Source organism: Poecile atricapillus, chromosome 2, assembly GCF_030490865.1.
Source record: "Poecile atricapillus isolate bPoeAtr1 chromosome 2, bPoeAtr1.hap1, whole genome shotgun sequence".
In the NCBI taxonomy this organism is placed as follows: domain Eukaryota; kingdom Metazoa; phylum Chordata; class Aves; order Passeriformes; family Paridae; genus Poecile; species Poecile atricapillus.
In genome coordinates, this window is record NC_081250.1 from 1,317,861 (window position 1) to 1,333,682 (window position 15,822).

Consider the following 15,822-nt stretch of genomic DNA (forward strand, 5'->3'; position numbering starts at 1 on the left):
TCTTTTGGGTTTTTTGCCTCATTGGGATCCATGCTCCAGAGCATTCCCCAAATCCTTCATGGAAGTTAAAATATGAATTAGTGAATGCCCTGCTTCTTGTCTAACTCTGAGTTTTTCCTCTTCATCCTCTCGCCTGACAGCAAAGCAGAGGCTGAAGTAACCAAACCTCCCAATTTGCCTTATTAAAATAAGGATGTCCAAATAAACAGAGACAGGGAGGAGAAAGGAAAAACAGGCAAATATCCTGGGAATTCTCATTAAGAAATCACCTTTTGTCATGGTAAAGTTGTCACCAAGCCAAGTGTCCTTGCTTATTCCCATCCCTCCCGGTGGTTATCCCAGGGTTATCCATCCACATGTCCAGAAATTTATTTTCCTTTTTTTTCCCAAAAACCACTGGTAAGGATTGAGGAGGAATTTCTCTGCCTGGCTGCTGTCTCACCTGTATTTCCACGCCTTGGCTTTCCCAGGAAGAAGAACAAATCCCACCGGGATATCAAGCGGATGCTGTGCGAGTGTCCCCCTCTGTCCAAGGAGGAGCGGGCGCAGGGCGAGGTGGCCTGTGGAGAGGACTGTCTCAACCGCCTGCTCATGATTGAGTGGTGAGTGGGATTGGCCTGGAATTATCCTGGGAATCCCTCAAATAACCTGGGAATTCCTGGCAGGTGGCAGGGAAGTGACCGTGGGAGCTGCCAGCAGAAGCTCCATCCCTGGAAGGGTTTGGATGGGGCTTGGAGCAGCCTGGGATAGTGGGAATTGTCCCTGCCCGTGGCAGAGGAGTGGAATGAGATGATCCTCAAGGTCCCTTCCCACCCAAACCATTCCATGATTCCATGATTTAACCCTTTGGATGGTCTGCAGGAGGTCAGCCCTCCCGGATTCCCTTTCCCCAAAGCCTCTCCAGCCCCTGGCTGGTGTCTCCTTCTCCCTCTGGAAGAGGTTTGCTGTTCCATGGGAGCTGCAGGCAGGGACAGGCTGTTTGCTGGGATTCCCCCCTGGCACAAGGACTCTGGAAGGAATTATGGAGGAATTACCTGGCAGAATCCCAATTTTTGCTTCTCTCTCCTAGGCCAGACCTAGGGCAGGGAATATCTTGAAGGAACAACCCCCAGAACAAAGGGAGAAGAGCCCAGTTCTCTCCATGGGATCTCTGATACAGAAATACAGCAGGATCAGCATTCCAAATGGTTTTATCTTTCCAGAAATAAACAATCTGCATTTGCACGTTGGCAGTCCCGTGCTTGTGCTTTTTATAGCCAACCACATCTGAAGGTTTCACACGGAATTCATGACGATTATTTGGGATTTATTTCCCGTCTCAGCCCTTTCCATTGGTGCCGTTTTCCTGCTGGGAATTGATTTTCTCCTTTCTCTTCCCTTCCCTCAGCTCTTCCCGGTGTCCAAACGGTGACTACTGCTCCAACCGGCGCTTCCAGAAGAAGCAGCACGCGGATGTGGAGGTGATCCTGACCGAGAAGAAGGGCTGGGGGCTCAGAGCTGCCAAGGACCTGCCATCGTAAGCCTTCCCTCTTCCCACAGCCTCTTCCTGCTCCTTTATTCCAGGAGGAGTAAAGGGAAATGAAGGAAATTATGGAATAAAGGGAATAATGAAGGGAAAAGGAGATCAGGGTTCTCCCAGCTCGTCCTTGTCCCTTCTCCTCTTTGCCATCTGCCCATCTATTCTTTGATCTCCCACTCTGGTTTTGCTCTTCCTGCTTTCCCAGCAGCCTTTCCATGGTTTATTCTTGGGATGAATCTGCCTCCCCTTTCTCTGTCCCTGCTTCACTATGGTTCTGTCCATTCTTCTCTTCCCATCTCCTCAAAACTTCTCTTCCTGACTCCTCCTCCTCTTTGGGCAGCAGGAAGATCCTGAGGGGATCCTGTTAATTCAGGATTGTAATTCCAAGTGCTGGTTTAGGTGAGGCCAGGAAGGGAGAGAGGAGCGAGGACGTTGAAATCTGTGGCACAAGGGAGGATCGGGATGGGCAGAGCAAGAAGAGGTTTTTTGGGAGAAGGGAACATCCTGGAGCGAGTCCAGGGAAGGGAACAGAGCTGGAAAAGGGCTGGAGAATTCCTGAGGGAGCTGGGAAGGGGCTGGAGAATTCCTGAGGGAGCTGGGAAGGGGCTAGAGAATTCCTGAGGGAGCTGGGAAGGGGCTGGAGAATTCCTGAGGGAGCTGGGAAGGGGCTCAGCCCAGAGCAAAGGAGGATCCAGAGGGATCTTTTCCCTCTCTGGAATTCCCTGGCAGGAGGGGACAGCCGGGGGGGTCGGGCTCTGCTCCCAGGGAACAGGCACAGGAGGAGAGGGAACAGCCTCAATTAACACCAGGGAAGGTTCAGGTTGGATATTGGGAAAATTCCCTCCTGAAAAGAGTTTTCCAGCCCTGGCCCAGCTGCCCAGAGCAGCTGTGGCTGCCCCTGGATCCCTGGAAGTGCCCAAGGCTGGGTTGGACGGGGCTTGGAGCAGGATAGTGGGAGGTTTCCCTGCCCATGGAATGGGACGATCCCAAAATTCCCTTCCAGCCCGAGCCACCCCATAATTCTGTGAATATATCAAATATTCAGAACAAACCCTGCTCCAAGGGGAGCTTCGTCCTTCTGCCACTTTTCCATAAAATCCCAAATTCCCAGCATAAAATCCCAAATCCATCAGAATTCCCTGAGATTAAATCACATCGTTATTGCTCCCCCAGCAGCACGGCCAGGCTGGGAGTTGTGTTGGGCGGATCCACCTGCACAGGGATTATTTTGTCTTCATCCTTGGTGGTTTCTTTGCTAAGAAAATTGATATTTTTCCCTCTTGCAGCAACACTTTTGTCTTGGAATACTGCGGGGAAGTGCTGGATCACAAGGAATTCAAGGCTCGGGTGAAGGAATATGCCCGGAACAAGAACATCCACTATTATTTCATGGCCCTGAAGAATGATGAGGTGAGCACTGGGATTGCTGGGATGACTTTTGGGAAAGGCTGGATTTATCTGTGTGTTCCTTGACAACATCCTGAATCCATTTGGAATGTTTTCCTGAGGAAAGGAAACTTCCAGCCTGGGGATTTTTTTGAACCCATTGCTCTGTTCCAAGAAAATCGTGGCAGCTTAAATGTATCCCGGTGTCCTTAGGGAGGGGAAAGTTTCTTTCCAAAGGAAAAGATGGAGCGTGGCTCGTCATTCCATGGGTGAAATCCATGGCAGAGAAGCTTGGGAAGATGCTCCAAGCCAAACTCGCCCTTTCTCGGTGCCCAAATGCACCAAAAATCCAAATTTCCTTTCATATGAAACTCCATGGAATTGGGATATTTTAATCTGGCCGAGTCCCTCCGTGCAGGATTGCCACTGGAATATTTCTCTTTGGGATTTGCTTAATTATTTATGGCTCTGTGGAGCTGTTCCCTCTGCCTGAGAACAAAGGGGATAAATAGAAATTCCATCTCTTATTCTCCTTGTCTCTCCTGTCAGGGCTTTTTGGGTCCGGGGAACATGAGAGAAAAGGAGTTAAAAATACTCTGAGTGTTTTTTCCTGGGTGTTTTTCCTCCTAAAATAAGGATTTCTGGGATTGTTGTGTGGTTTTAAGTGTCACAAAGGAGCATTTCCAGTTATGAAAGGAGTTTTTGATTCCTTTTAAAAATTATTTAGAATAAATAATTAATATATAAATAAATGGTATAAATTACAATTATATAAACTATATATTCTAATATATATTATTATACATTATATATAATATATAGACAATATGTTATGTATTATATACATATATATAATACAGTATATATTATAATATCTATTATATACTATGTATAATATATACTATATTATAATTCTTTTAATACCTTAATATAATATTGTTTCATTATTTTATATTATTTCTATATTATTATTTAATAACATACTGTTATATATTATTACTTTAATATTTTATTATATTATTTTAATATTATAATATATATAGTATACAATATATGTTATATAATATATATTAATGTATAAATATAATTTTATATTTTTTATTTTTATGATTTTCCTTTTTAAAAATTATTTTAATTTATTTTTTTACTTATTTATTATTATTTATTTATTTTATTATTTATGTATTATTTTAATTAATTTTTTATTTAACCCCATTGGAATATGAGGTGTGTGGGGAGAAAAATTCCTTGTCCCAACCCTTCCTGGCTGTGTCAGAAACAGAATCCAGGATCCACATCCAGCTGCAGAGCTCTGGAAAACGAGGAGCCGTGCACCTAAATGCTCTTTTTTGGGGGAATTAATGCCCTAACAAACCCCAATTCCAAAATAACCCTGGGGAACACCAAATAAAGAGTGGGAAGGGGACGATTCCTGCACCTGGGGTGTGTTTGTAGCCACTTCCCATTCCAAGGAATGAGCCTTTTCCCATTTCTTGTTCCTCCTCAGATCATCGATGCCACCCAGAAGGGAAACTGCTCCCGCTTCATGAACCACAGCTGCGAGCCAAACTGTGAGACCCAGAAGGTAAATCCACCAAATCCACCAAATCCATCCCATCTGCCTCTGGAAAACATGGAGCAAAGCCTGGAGCAAAGCCTTTCCCTTCCTTCTCCTGGGAATTCCTGTTGCTGTTGTATCAGGGACAGAGAACAGTTAGACCAGGGATTAAACCATGAGTTAAACCATGAGTTAAACCATGAGTTAAACCAGGGGTTAAACCAGGGGTTAAACCAGGGGTTAAACCAGGAGTTAAAGCAGGGGTTAAACCAGGAATTGAACCAGGAGTTAAACCATGAGTTAAAGCGGGAGTTAAACCTGGAGTTAAACCAGGGATTAAACCCGGAGTTAAACCAGGAGTTAAACCAGGAGTTAAACCAGGGGTTAAACCAGGAGTTAAACCAGGGGTTAAACCACGGGTTAAACCAGGAGTTAAACCAGGAGTTAAACCATGAGTTAAAACAGGGGTTAAACCAGGAGTTAAACCAGGGGTTAAACCAGGAGTTAAACCAGGAGTTAAACCATGAGTTAAACCAGGGGTTAAACCATGAGTTAAACCAGGGGTTAAACCAGGGGTTAAACCAGGAGTTAAACCAGGAGTTAAACCATGAGTTAAAACAGGGCTTAAACCAGGAGTTAAATCGGGAGTTAAACCAAGAATTAAACCACAAGTTAAACCAGGAGTTAAACCAGGCTCTCTGCCCAGGTTTAAACTCCTCCATGCTGTTTTTCCAAGGATTGATGTGCTCTGGGGAACGCAGAGTTGAGCCTGGAATAACTCGTGGTGTTTTTTTCCTCAGTGGACGGTGAACGGGCAGCTGCGGGTCGGCTTTTTCACCACCAAGCTGGTCCCGTCGGGCTCGGAGCTGACCTTCGATTACCAATTCCAGAGATACGGGTACGTGCCCTTCCCAGGAATTCCAGGGAATTCTGGGGAATTCCCAGCTCTTCCTCCTTTCCCAGTGTCGCTGGTCCTGCTCCATCCCTTTCCCAGATAATTAATGACCTTCCCTGCTTCTCCCTGTCTGATTTTTAATTAGCCAAGCTCCAGACTTTGCAATATTCCTCAAGAATTTCCCCTTCTTCCCTTGTCGTTCCTGTTTTACGGCTCTGCTGTTCCATCCCCTCTTCCTGCCCTAATCCAGGGCTGCAGGGAAAGCTCCAGCCTGGAATTTGGATCCCTTTGCTAAACCTGAGCCTAAGATTCCTCCCTTTCTGTTTGGTGAGGTGTAACTTGAGGAACATCCCTTCCTTTTCCTTCTGGATCCTTCTCCAGGCCCTTCCTGTAAGCAGGAATGAGTTTTTAGGTGCATTTTAAGATTATTCCTCCTTCCTAGAAAATTCCTGGAATTGAGCTTCCCTGTTTCTTACCACTGCAGAGCCACGTTCCTCCAGTGGGTTCCACATATTTGAAATCAATTTTGCCAAGAAATCCAGGAGTTCAAAACAAATGTGTGTCAAGTGGGAAACTCAGAGGCTTGGTAGAAATATTCCTTGGGAATTCTATTGATTGCATTGATCATATTTATTATATATATTGCATTAATTATCCGTGGCTGAACATCCAAAAAATTTTTTCTGTGTGGATTTTGCTGCTTCCATGAATCCCAAGCTCATTCTTTATCCTGTTTTGAGCTGTAAAATTCAATATATGAGCTATAAAATGCTATGAAATGCAGGCTTTTCCTGATGGATGTGTAATCCCGAGGATAAATCCCTTAGGAAAATGGGGATATTGATGGCAAGGTGGGATAAGGAGTTGTCAGCCCCACCTGATTTGGTGGTTTTTCCTGTCTGGTTCCCAGTCCTCGACCTGTGTAGATGCTGGAGCGAGGCAGGCTCGGCATTCCAGCTGCCACAGCTTGGGATCACGGGAGCTGTGCTGGGAATAAAAACTCCATCGGGATTTCCCGTGGCTTTTCCATGCAGAGCCATTCCCGTTCCTGGAGAAGAGGTGGCTGTGGGTGGTGCTGAGCTGTTGTTGAAGCTCCTTTTGTGTCCCCCCCACAGCAAAGAGGCCCAGAAATGTTTCTGTGGCTCCTCCAACTGCCGTGGCTACCTGGGCGGGGAGAACAGGGTCAGCATCCGCGCCGCTGGTGGGAAGATGAAGAAGGAACGCTCCCGGAAAAAGGACTCGGTGAGTTTGGCTCTCCTGCAATGCCCAAGGTTGGAAAATCCCTCTGGGATCCAGCCCAACCATCCCCCAGCGCTGCCAAGAGCACCAGAGCTGCATCCACATGGATTTAAATCCCTCCAGGGATGGGAATTCCACCACCACCAGCGCTCTCCATGATGGAATTTCCCCAATATCCGACCTGAGCCTCCCCTGGCACAGCCTGGGGTTGTTTCATCCCATCCCTGTTCCTTTATGACTCCTGATGACCTCAGCCTTTTCCATGGATGTGTCATTAAAGGTTGGATTGATGGTCTTGGAGGTCTTTTCCAACTCCAATGATTTTATTTCACGAGCCCCCTCAGGATTTGTGTTTTCTCCGATCTTCTGTTAAATCCATATTTCCTCTCTCCTGGTTATTTAAAAGTCCCACCAGAGAGTGACTTTTCCCAGGTCCAGTATTTGCTCATCCATAACTAAACCCCACCACAAATTCCACATGGATTTAAAAATTTGGGTTGCTTTCCATGATTTTTAAACACTGATAAAAGATGAACAATATTGGCTTCACCATTTAGGGCATCACCTGAAATTTGGCAGCTCCAAGGGCAGAGTTTCTCCATCTCCAGGTTGGGAAGTGGAATTTTAGAGGGAACACATGGAATTGCAGGGTTGGGTTCACACCATGTGGAAAAAGCTCAGAGAATCCAGAGCAAGAGGAATTTTTCTGGGTGAAATCTTCAAGAACCTGCACAGTTAATTCCTACAAATTTGTGATGATTCCATCCTTGAAGAGACAAACCTCTACTCCTATGGAGAAGATTTATCCCTAAATCTTTTGGGAAGATTAAAAACACCAGTTTTGCTTTTGTTTGCTGTATCAGGGAGTGAGGAAACCAAGAAATAATTCCTAAATAATTTATAGAGGGTGAGGAAGCCAAGGAAGAATTCCTGAATCATTTATAGGGTGTTTTAAACCACTAATTAATCCCTAAATGAGAGGGTGATATTCCAGTGTCCGTGTGGAGAGGGAATCTCTTTGTTGTAAGGATTAGAAATCTGTTACACTTTATAATATAAACAAATTTCTAAAGAATTTACACAATTCAGAATAGAAAGACTAAATCTGACCTGCAATTAAAAGATGATTCCCTGCATGAAAAGATAAACTCAGGACCGGGAGGGTTTTGGTGCAACCACCTGGAATTTCCACCAGATGGAAGAACGTGCCATTCCTCAGGGAAAGCAGAGGTTGGAATAAGGGAATTCCCTGAGCCTGAGCTGTTTTTCCTTTGGCTCTGCAGGTGGATGGGGAGCTGGAGGCGCTGCTGGAGAACGGGGAGGGTCTCTCCGATAAAAACCAGGTGCTGAGCTTGTCCCGCCTCATGGTCCGCATCGAGACCCTGGAGCAGAAACTCACCTGCCTCAAACTCATCCAGGTGAGGAGCAGCTTTCCTGGGAAGGGGAGGGATCCACATCCTCAGAGGAAGAGGGGGAATGTGGGAGGCAGGTCCTGCCCTTTTTCCTGCATCCCAAGCTCAGCCGAACGGCTCCGGGATCCGTTGTCCTTCAGCTTTATTCCCCAGTAAGAGCTGCAGTGCTTGGAATGCTCCTGCTGCTGGATCCCTGCTGGATCCCTGCTGGATCCCTGCTCCAATCCCAGCAGTTCCAGCCACTCAAATCAAGCCTGGAGCTGCTCAGGTGCTGAGTTCTGGCTTTGGCTGGGATCCCAGTGGAGCAGTTGTCCGTGTTTTTACCTGGAAGTCTCTGACTGTTCCGCGTTTGGCTCCCCAGAACACGCACTCGCAGTCCTGCCTCAAGTCCTTCCTGGAGTGTCACGGCTTGTCCCTGCTCTGGATCTGGATGACGGAGCTGGGCGATGGCAGAGGAAGCACCGCCAACAACCTGAAGCTGCAGCTGGAGGTCAGTGATTCCCTGGGACTGGGAGCTCTCACGGAATCCTCGAGGTGGGAAAAGCTCTTTAAGATGGAGTCCAACCATTCCCCAGCACTGCTGAGGCCATGGCTCACCCGTGTCCCCGAGTGCCACATCCACAGGGCCCTTAAATCCCTCCAGGAATGGCAACTCCGGCCTGTGCCAGGACTGGCCAGCCCTTTTTGGGGAACAGGGTTTTGGCAGCTTTGCCGAATGCTCGGGATCACGAGGATTTTCTTTTCCTTCTCTTTTTTTAAATACAAATCCGTGCCAAGTGGTCACGGGAAACGAGCTCAGGTGCCTCAGAACTGCAGGCCTGAAACTTCTGCCCTCGGGCAGATCCTTAATAAATGGAAGGAATTTGCTCCTGTGGTTTTCCTTAGATTCCTGAGGTAGATTCCATGAGCCAGACGTAAAGGTTGTTGCTGTTCATTCCGTGCTGGAGCACAGGGATTTTGAGATCCTGACAATCTGAAGTGGAACTGGAATGTTTTGGTTTTCCGTAAGCAGTTTGGGATGGGATGCACCTGGAAGTTCAAGGTCACTGAGTCCAAGCCCGATGCCCACCTTGTCCCCAGCCCAGAGTGTCACCTCCAGGTGTTTCTTGGACACCTCCAGGCATGGGGATTCCACCACCTCCCTGAGCAGCCACTCCAATGTTTAACAACCCTTTCCATGAAGAAATTCTTCCCAAAATCCCTCACCCATCACCTGTGACCAGCATTGGATCAGATCAGATATTTAGATTTTAGGTGGGATATTAGGAAGGAGTTCTTGGCTGTGAGGGTGATGAGGTCCCAGGACAGGTTGTCCAGAGAGGTCGTGGACTTCCCATCCCTGGAAGTGTCCATGGCCAGGTTGGATGAGGCTTGGAGCAGCCTGGGATAGTGGAAGGTGTCCCTGCCCATGAGGAGGTGGAATGGATGATCCTTAAGATCCCACCCAAACCGTTCTGGCCTTCCGTGACCACCTTGATATTCCAGCGTTAATTCTTCCCGAGAAAAACGGATTATTCCAGGTTGGACACAGCTTTAAACCCTGCTGCCTCTCCCAACACCCTGCTTGTCCTTGCCCTTAGATCATGAAGACCCTGGAGCTGCTCCCCATCCCCACCAAGAACATGCTGGAGGAGAGCAAGGTGCTGCCCATCATCCAGCGCTGGGCTCAGACCAAGACGGCGGTGCCGCAGCTCAGCGAGGGCGATGGATATTCCAGCGAGAACACGTCCCGCGCCCACACCCCGCTCAACACCCCGGAGCTCTCGGCCAAGCAGAGCGCGGAAGGCGACACCGACACCCCCAAGAAGTTGGTGTTCCGGAGGCTGAAGATCATCAGTGAGAACAGCATGGACAGCGCCATCTCGGACACCACCAGCGAGCTGGAAGGGAAGGAGGGCAAGGAGGACCTGGACCAGCTGGAGGCGGCGCCGATGGAGGTGCCGGAGGAGCAGCAGCAGCAGCAGCAGCAGCAGCAGCAGCAGCAGCAGCAGCAGCAGCAGCAGCAGGACATCAAAAGCGCTGTGGAGGCGCCGGCGGAGAGCAGCAAATCCCAACCTGCGGAGCTGGAGGCTGAGCCCGAGGCAGAGGTCAAGGAGAGCAATGGAGCCAAGCTGGAGGAGCCCATGGCCATGGAAACGCCGTCGCAGGATGAAGAGGAAGGAGTTTCCGACGTGGAGAGCGAGAGGAGCCAGGAGCAGACGGATAAAATGGTGGATGTGAGCGACTTGGCCACCAGGCTGCTCGACAGCTGGAAGGAGCTCAAGGTAAGAGGCGGCTCCAGCACCTGGAGCTGAGGAAAACGTGGATTTGGTGGTGGTGTGGTGCAAATGGGGCTGGTTTGATGGATTTTGGTCGATGTTTGGTAACTAAGTGGCTTTTTCTACACAAAAAGTGCTTTCTGTATAAATCCTCTGGTGCCAGCTGCCCTGGGTGTGCCCCGAGAAGTGTCCAGGTGTTGATGGAACTGGTTGGGTTTGGGCACACGAGGACACCTCGGTCATCCCCTTGTTTCTTAGGCTGTCCAGGGAAAGGGCAGCTCTGAGGGATTGAGATTCCCAGGAGCATTTTGGGTGGAAGTGGCCCACATCCCTCAACGTTCAAGCAGATTGGTGGACTGTCTGCTCCTGAATTCCATCCTTGGAAGTGTTGAAGGCTACTCCTAAATACCCCATCCCTGGAAATGTCCAAGGTTGGACAGGGCTTGGAACAACCTGGGATAGTGGAAGGCGTCTCTGCCCATGACAGGGACTGGGATTGGATGATCCTTAAGGTTCCCCCCAAGCCAATCATTCTGGGATTCTTGGAATTCAGTTATCCCAACATCCCCAGCTTTTCCTGTCCTTTCAACCTCTGCTTCTCACCTGCACCGTGTGGAGCCTCCAGAGAAGGGTCTGTGGGCCATGCCAGGTTCTCCCAAGGGCAGTGCTGGATCAACCCCTGAGTGTTTGCAGTTGGAAGTGACTGGATTTGGGTCCTGTTTGGCACTTGAGTGGTTTCACTCCCATCAAGGTCTTCTGGAAACCTCTTCAGGAGAAGGGCTTGGTGGCTCCTTCTGTCCTCTGGAGTCGTGTCCCTGTCCCACAGGTGGCCAATGGGATCTGCAGCCAACAGGTCCCGTTCTTTTGAATGAATCCAACAGATTCTTTTGGAGGGGATGTGGGATGACATTCCAGTAACGGCTCTAAACTAAAAGAGGAAAGGTTTAGATCAGCGGATAAGGAGGAATTAATTCCTCCTGTGAGGGTTGGCAAGCCCTGGCATGAGTTTCCAGAGGAGCCGTGGCTGCCCTTGGATCCCTGGAAGTGTCTGAGGCCAGGCTGGAGCTCGGAGGAACCTGGGATAGTGGTGGGAGGTGTCCCTGCCTGTGGATGTCCTTTGAGGTCCCTCCCCATCCAAACCATTCCATGGATCTCACTCTCCACTCAACACTTCAGCATTCCTTGGGTTTCTTTAGATCTTGGGGAACTCTTCACGGATCTGCTGCTCCTGCAGGACTGCATTCCATGCGTTATTTTATATTCCTTACGATTCCAAACCCAGCGATTCCTGAGGATCCAGCAGGAATTCAGGGCATGGCCGCAATTCCCGCTTCGCGAGGGCTTGGTGGGACTTGGAGGCTCTTCTGCCCTTCTCTTAATCAATCACCAGCCCAGCTTTAATTACTGGAAGTAGTTAGAAGCAAATTTACGTTTTCTGATGCATCGCGGAGCTAAGGAATTTATTTACCCGTTGACTTTGATAATGAGTAATGATTGAAAGAGGTTAATTTAAATAATGGGCATTAATTGTGCTGCGGCACAGGAGCAGGTGGAGGAAACCTCATCTTAAGGCTTTGCTTGTGCCATTTCTGGAGCTGCAAACAGCGGGATTTGGAAGTGCAGAGATTCCCAGGAGAATTCAGGGATGTTTTACCTCAGTGTGAATTTTTCAGGAGGATCAGATACTCCTGAACGTTGACAGATTTTGGGCACAGTCGTTTGTGACACAAATCTGTGAGGTGAAACACATTTCTGTAGAGAGGATGGGTTGTGGGTCGGTGTTTTCCTTTTTTCCAAGTGGATCTGATCATTTTCCACATTTGAATTTCGTAATTCAAACAAATTCAAACAAAACAACACACACCAGGAGTGTTTGGTTTTCCTCTCAAAGGTTGGTGTGGTTTTCCTCTCGAAGCGACACCGTCAGGTTAAATTTGTGCTTAAATTGGGAAAAGTCCTTTTCCATCATTGCCAAGAGAATTGTTGAGGTTGGAAAAGACCTCCAAGATCAAATCCAACCTGTTTTAAACTAAAAGTTAAGCCAGGCTTTAGTCCTGCTCTGCGTTTTGTTTTGGGTATCCAGACTGAGTTGTTCCTTTGGAACAGCTGTGTTCCCTTCCACGCTCATGTACACGGAACATCACAGAGAAAACGATAAAATATTAATAAAACGTGTGAAATTTCACAAAACTCCCCCAAAACATTGGTTTGAGACCAAATTTGATCTGATGGTGTCATCTTATCCCCAGGATTTGTGTTTTCTTTGGAGCTTGGAGAAGCTCAGCTTGGGAATCCACAGAGTTGTGTTGAAGCTGTGATTGGACCACGGAGTCCCGACACATTCCCATATTTTATACGTGGATTTTCATCCTCTCTTTGTATTTATTAATGAGCCTCAGGTCGTGCTCTGCTTCTAGGGATGGGGTTGGATCTCATGAGCTCGGAGTAATCCCAGCAAATCCATCCCCAAAAAAAAGCAGGATCGTGACACGGGGCTGTGACAAAGTCATTTCTCTCCTATAAAACAATCGTAGGGAAACTGGGAGCTGGGAATTTACCCTGTCCTGGACTTTTTCTTGGCTCTGGGAGTTAACTGCCTCTGTCCAACTCTCACCTCATAAGTGGCCACCAAAGCCCACCCCGGATGTCTGTAAGACAGATCCAAGCTGGAAGGGGGATGGATAATCCACCCCCGGGTGCCTTTCCCAAGCTTTGGAAAAGCCGGGTTTTTGGAGCGGTGGAGCGCCTGCCCTTGGCTGGGGAGGGTCGGGAGGGTCGGAAACGTCGTGACTTTAGCGCTGTCCTCTCCAGCCTTGCTGATGACCCCCCTTGTGATTTCCACCATTTCCATCCAGCTTCTCCGGGCAGCCAGAGCTGACCAAGGGGCTCCTTTTCTCCAACTCCGTGCGGAAGAAGGGAGAGGACATAGCGCCAAGAGCCGGGAAGATGGTTGGGAAGCTGAGCAGTGTGATAGGTGAAAGGAGGACAGAGGTGGTTAACTCGGGGATGCCGACGTTATTTTGGTGCGTCCATTGCCGGCAATGGACGTCGCTCCGGGGAAATCCCAGCTCCTGGCCTGAAAGGATTAAGTGAGCTTAATTTTTTTCTCTACCTCTACACACAGGACTTGAAAGTCCTCCCAGGGCTCCAACACTTCCGATTCCACACTCACATTCCCAACGGGAAGAGTTTTCAGCCCGGGCTCGTGGGCGCCGTTCCCGCTCTCCGAGGAAGCGCCGCATGGCTTCTCCCGGGCTGAAAACTCCCTCCCAGTGCCAAAGGCTGGCTGCTGGACACCCGGCAAGGGCACAGGTGCTGGTTCCATGTGCTTCTTCCAGGTGGATTGTGCTCAGGTAAGGCTCCACGGGCTGATCCGTGCGGAGAGGCCGTGCTGGAGGTGACACGTGGCCAACAGAACTCTTGGAATCACCGGAACGCGCCGTAGGGCCGAGCTTGGGAAGCTCTTCCCAAAGTCCTCTTGAGGAGCTGAGGGACAGAGAGGAGGTTTTGGTGTCGCTCTGCCTCACGTGGGACCGAGTTTTGGGGATCTTCCTCCAGCCCAGAGGAGGCCCTCACCTTCTGGGAAAGGGCAGCTGGGAGTTGTGGCTCTGAGGAGGATCCACAGGCCTTTTCCTTGTGACTTGGAGACAGCCTTGGCTTTAGGGAAAATCTTTTGGAAGAGCCAGTCTTGGGTTTAAAAGGTTTTAGTTAGGTACTTGTGAGCGTTTGTGGTGATGTGGAGCTCAAGGCTGAGTCCTCACCCTCACCTGGGACAAAGTGGACTTTGTTTTTGCACCCATCTGGGACCTTAATAATCCTGGAATCAGGGAATTGGTGAGGTTGGAAAAGCCCTCAGGGATGACTGAGTCCAACCATCCCCCAGCACTGCCGAGGCCACTGTGACCCCTGTCCCCAAGTGCCACATCCACAGGGATTTTAAATCCTTCCAGGGATGGGGACTCCACCCTGCCCTGGGCAGCTGGGCCAGGCCTGGAAAACCCTTTCCATAAGGAATTTCCCCAATATCCAACCTGGGCCTCCCCTGGAGGCCGTTTCACTCTGAATGGGACATCTTGGGTGAGCAAAGGCGGCTGAACTTCCATCTGGGATGATCCTGCCAAGTCTCCTCTGATTTATCCTGCTGAAGCCCCTTGGAGCTGCTCTTGCTCCAGTGAGGCCATCCTGGAGCACCTGGCTCCGGCTCCAGCACGCACAACATCCCGTGCTTCAATCAGGAATTCTGTAATTCCTTAGAACTCAGAGCAGGGAATGGTTTGGGAAAACAATGGGACTGGGGAGTGGCCAGGCTGTGGTTTGATGTGGGATTTTCTGGCCTTCGAGCAGGGGTTTCGTGGTGTTGGTTCTTCTTCTTGCTGGGCTCCTTTGGAGAGGAGAGGAGGAGGAGGAGGAGGAGGAGGAAGAGGAGGAGGAAGAGGAGGAAGAGGAGGAGGAGGAAGAGGAGGAGGAAGAGGAGGAGGAGCAGGAGGAGGAGGAAGAGGAGGAGGAAGACGAGGAGGAGGAGGAGGAGGAGGAGGAGGAGGAGGAGGAAGAGGAGGAGGAGGAGGAAGAGGAGGAGGAGGAGGAGGAAGAGGAGGAGGAGGAGGAGGAAGAGGAGGAGGAGGAGGAGGAAGAGGAGGAGGAGGATGAGGAAGAGGAGGAGGAAGAGGAGGAAGAGGAAGAGGAAGAAGAGGATCCAGCCTGGTAGGGGATGGATCTGGTTGTGTGGTGTTCCTTCAACAAGTCAACAGAAGCTCACAGAATCATAGAATCAACTCAGAGAATCATTAAGGTTGGAAAGGACCTCCAAGATTCATCAAATCCAACCCTTAATTCAGGAATTACTGGCAGCTGAGGGACAGATTTATGGAGAAGGTTCCATCACCACACAATCCTCCTTTCCCACCGCGGAATCCTTGGAGTCGTGACTCCATCCCTCAGCTCTCTTCCCTTTCCCAAGCCAAGGCTGGATCGTGCCTGAGGCTGGACAGCACAAATCCCATTTTTTTCCCCCCTCTTTTGTGTCGAACAGACTCGTGTCACTTTTCCTTCTGCATTTAATTTTCCGTGCAATCCCATCAAAGCAGGGCTGGAAGCTCGGGAGCCATTTGGAGCCCGTTAGCGGCGGTCGCGTTGATTGAGGAATTCTGCAGCTCCGAGCCAGCAGCTTCCGTTTCCAAAAATAAAATCAGCTTTTCTTGGGAGTTTCCCCAGCCTGCTCTGACCACCATCTGCTCCTCATGGAGCAATTTGGACAAATCCCTCCGTTTGTTCCTGCTTCAAAGCCGTTGCTGCCTCCATCTTCCCACATGGAATGGGTGCTGGAGTTTCTCTCCAGCAGCACGGAGCTCACTCCCTGCTCATAATTATCTTGGATTTTGGGCTTCCTGGACTTTTTAGGGCCAGTTTGTTGGGATGGACCCTGGAATGGGCTCCCCCAATGTCCTGGTGATCCTAAAACAAGGCCTGGCAGGAGCGGCAGTGCCGGGATTGCCGAGTTCCCTTGCTCCAGGTGCTCCTTATCCTCCTCCTCTTCCCGCTGAGCTTTTTCCTGGGAA

The 15,822-nt window shown here is 49.3% G+C and overlaps 1 protein-coding gene across 2 annotated transcripts in view; it reads left to right on the forward strand.

The window, feature by feature from the left end:
• SETD2 (SET domain containing 2, histone lysine methyltransferase) overlaps positions 1-15,822 on the forward strand; it is a 55,157-nt gene that overhangs the window by 20,911 nt on the left and 18,424 nt on the right. Inside the window, exons 4-13 of one of the 2 annotated variants that reach the window (XR_009276744.1) lie at positions 471-602; positions 1,388-1,516; positions 2,806-2,929; positions 4,413-4,490; positions 5,264-5,361; positions 6,474-6,600; positions 7,881-8,015; positions 8,371-8,499; positions 9,590-10,273; positions 13,123-13,356. Coding sequence is in view for 1 of the 2 variants with exons in the window: in XM_058830433.1 (XP_058686416.1) it covers positions 471-602; positions 1,388-1,516; positions 2,806-2,929; positions 4,413-4,490; positions 5,264-5,361; positions 6,474-6,600; positions 7,881-8,015; positions 8,371-8,499; positions 9,590-10,273 (1,636 nt within the window). In the remaining variant the exon portion in view is untranslated. The remainder of the gene's footprint in view (positions 1-470; positions 603-1,387; positions 1,517-2,805; positions 2,930-4,412; positions 4,491-5,263; positions 5,362-6,473; positions 6,601-7,880; positions 8,016-8,370; positions 8,500-9,589; positions 10,274-13,122; positions 13,357-15,822) is intronic. The other variant, XM_058830433.1, reaches the window with a different exon arrangement.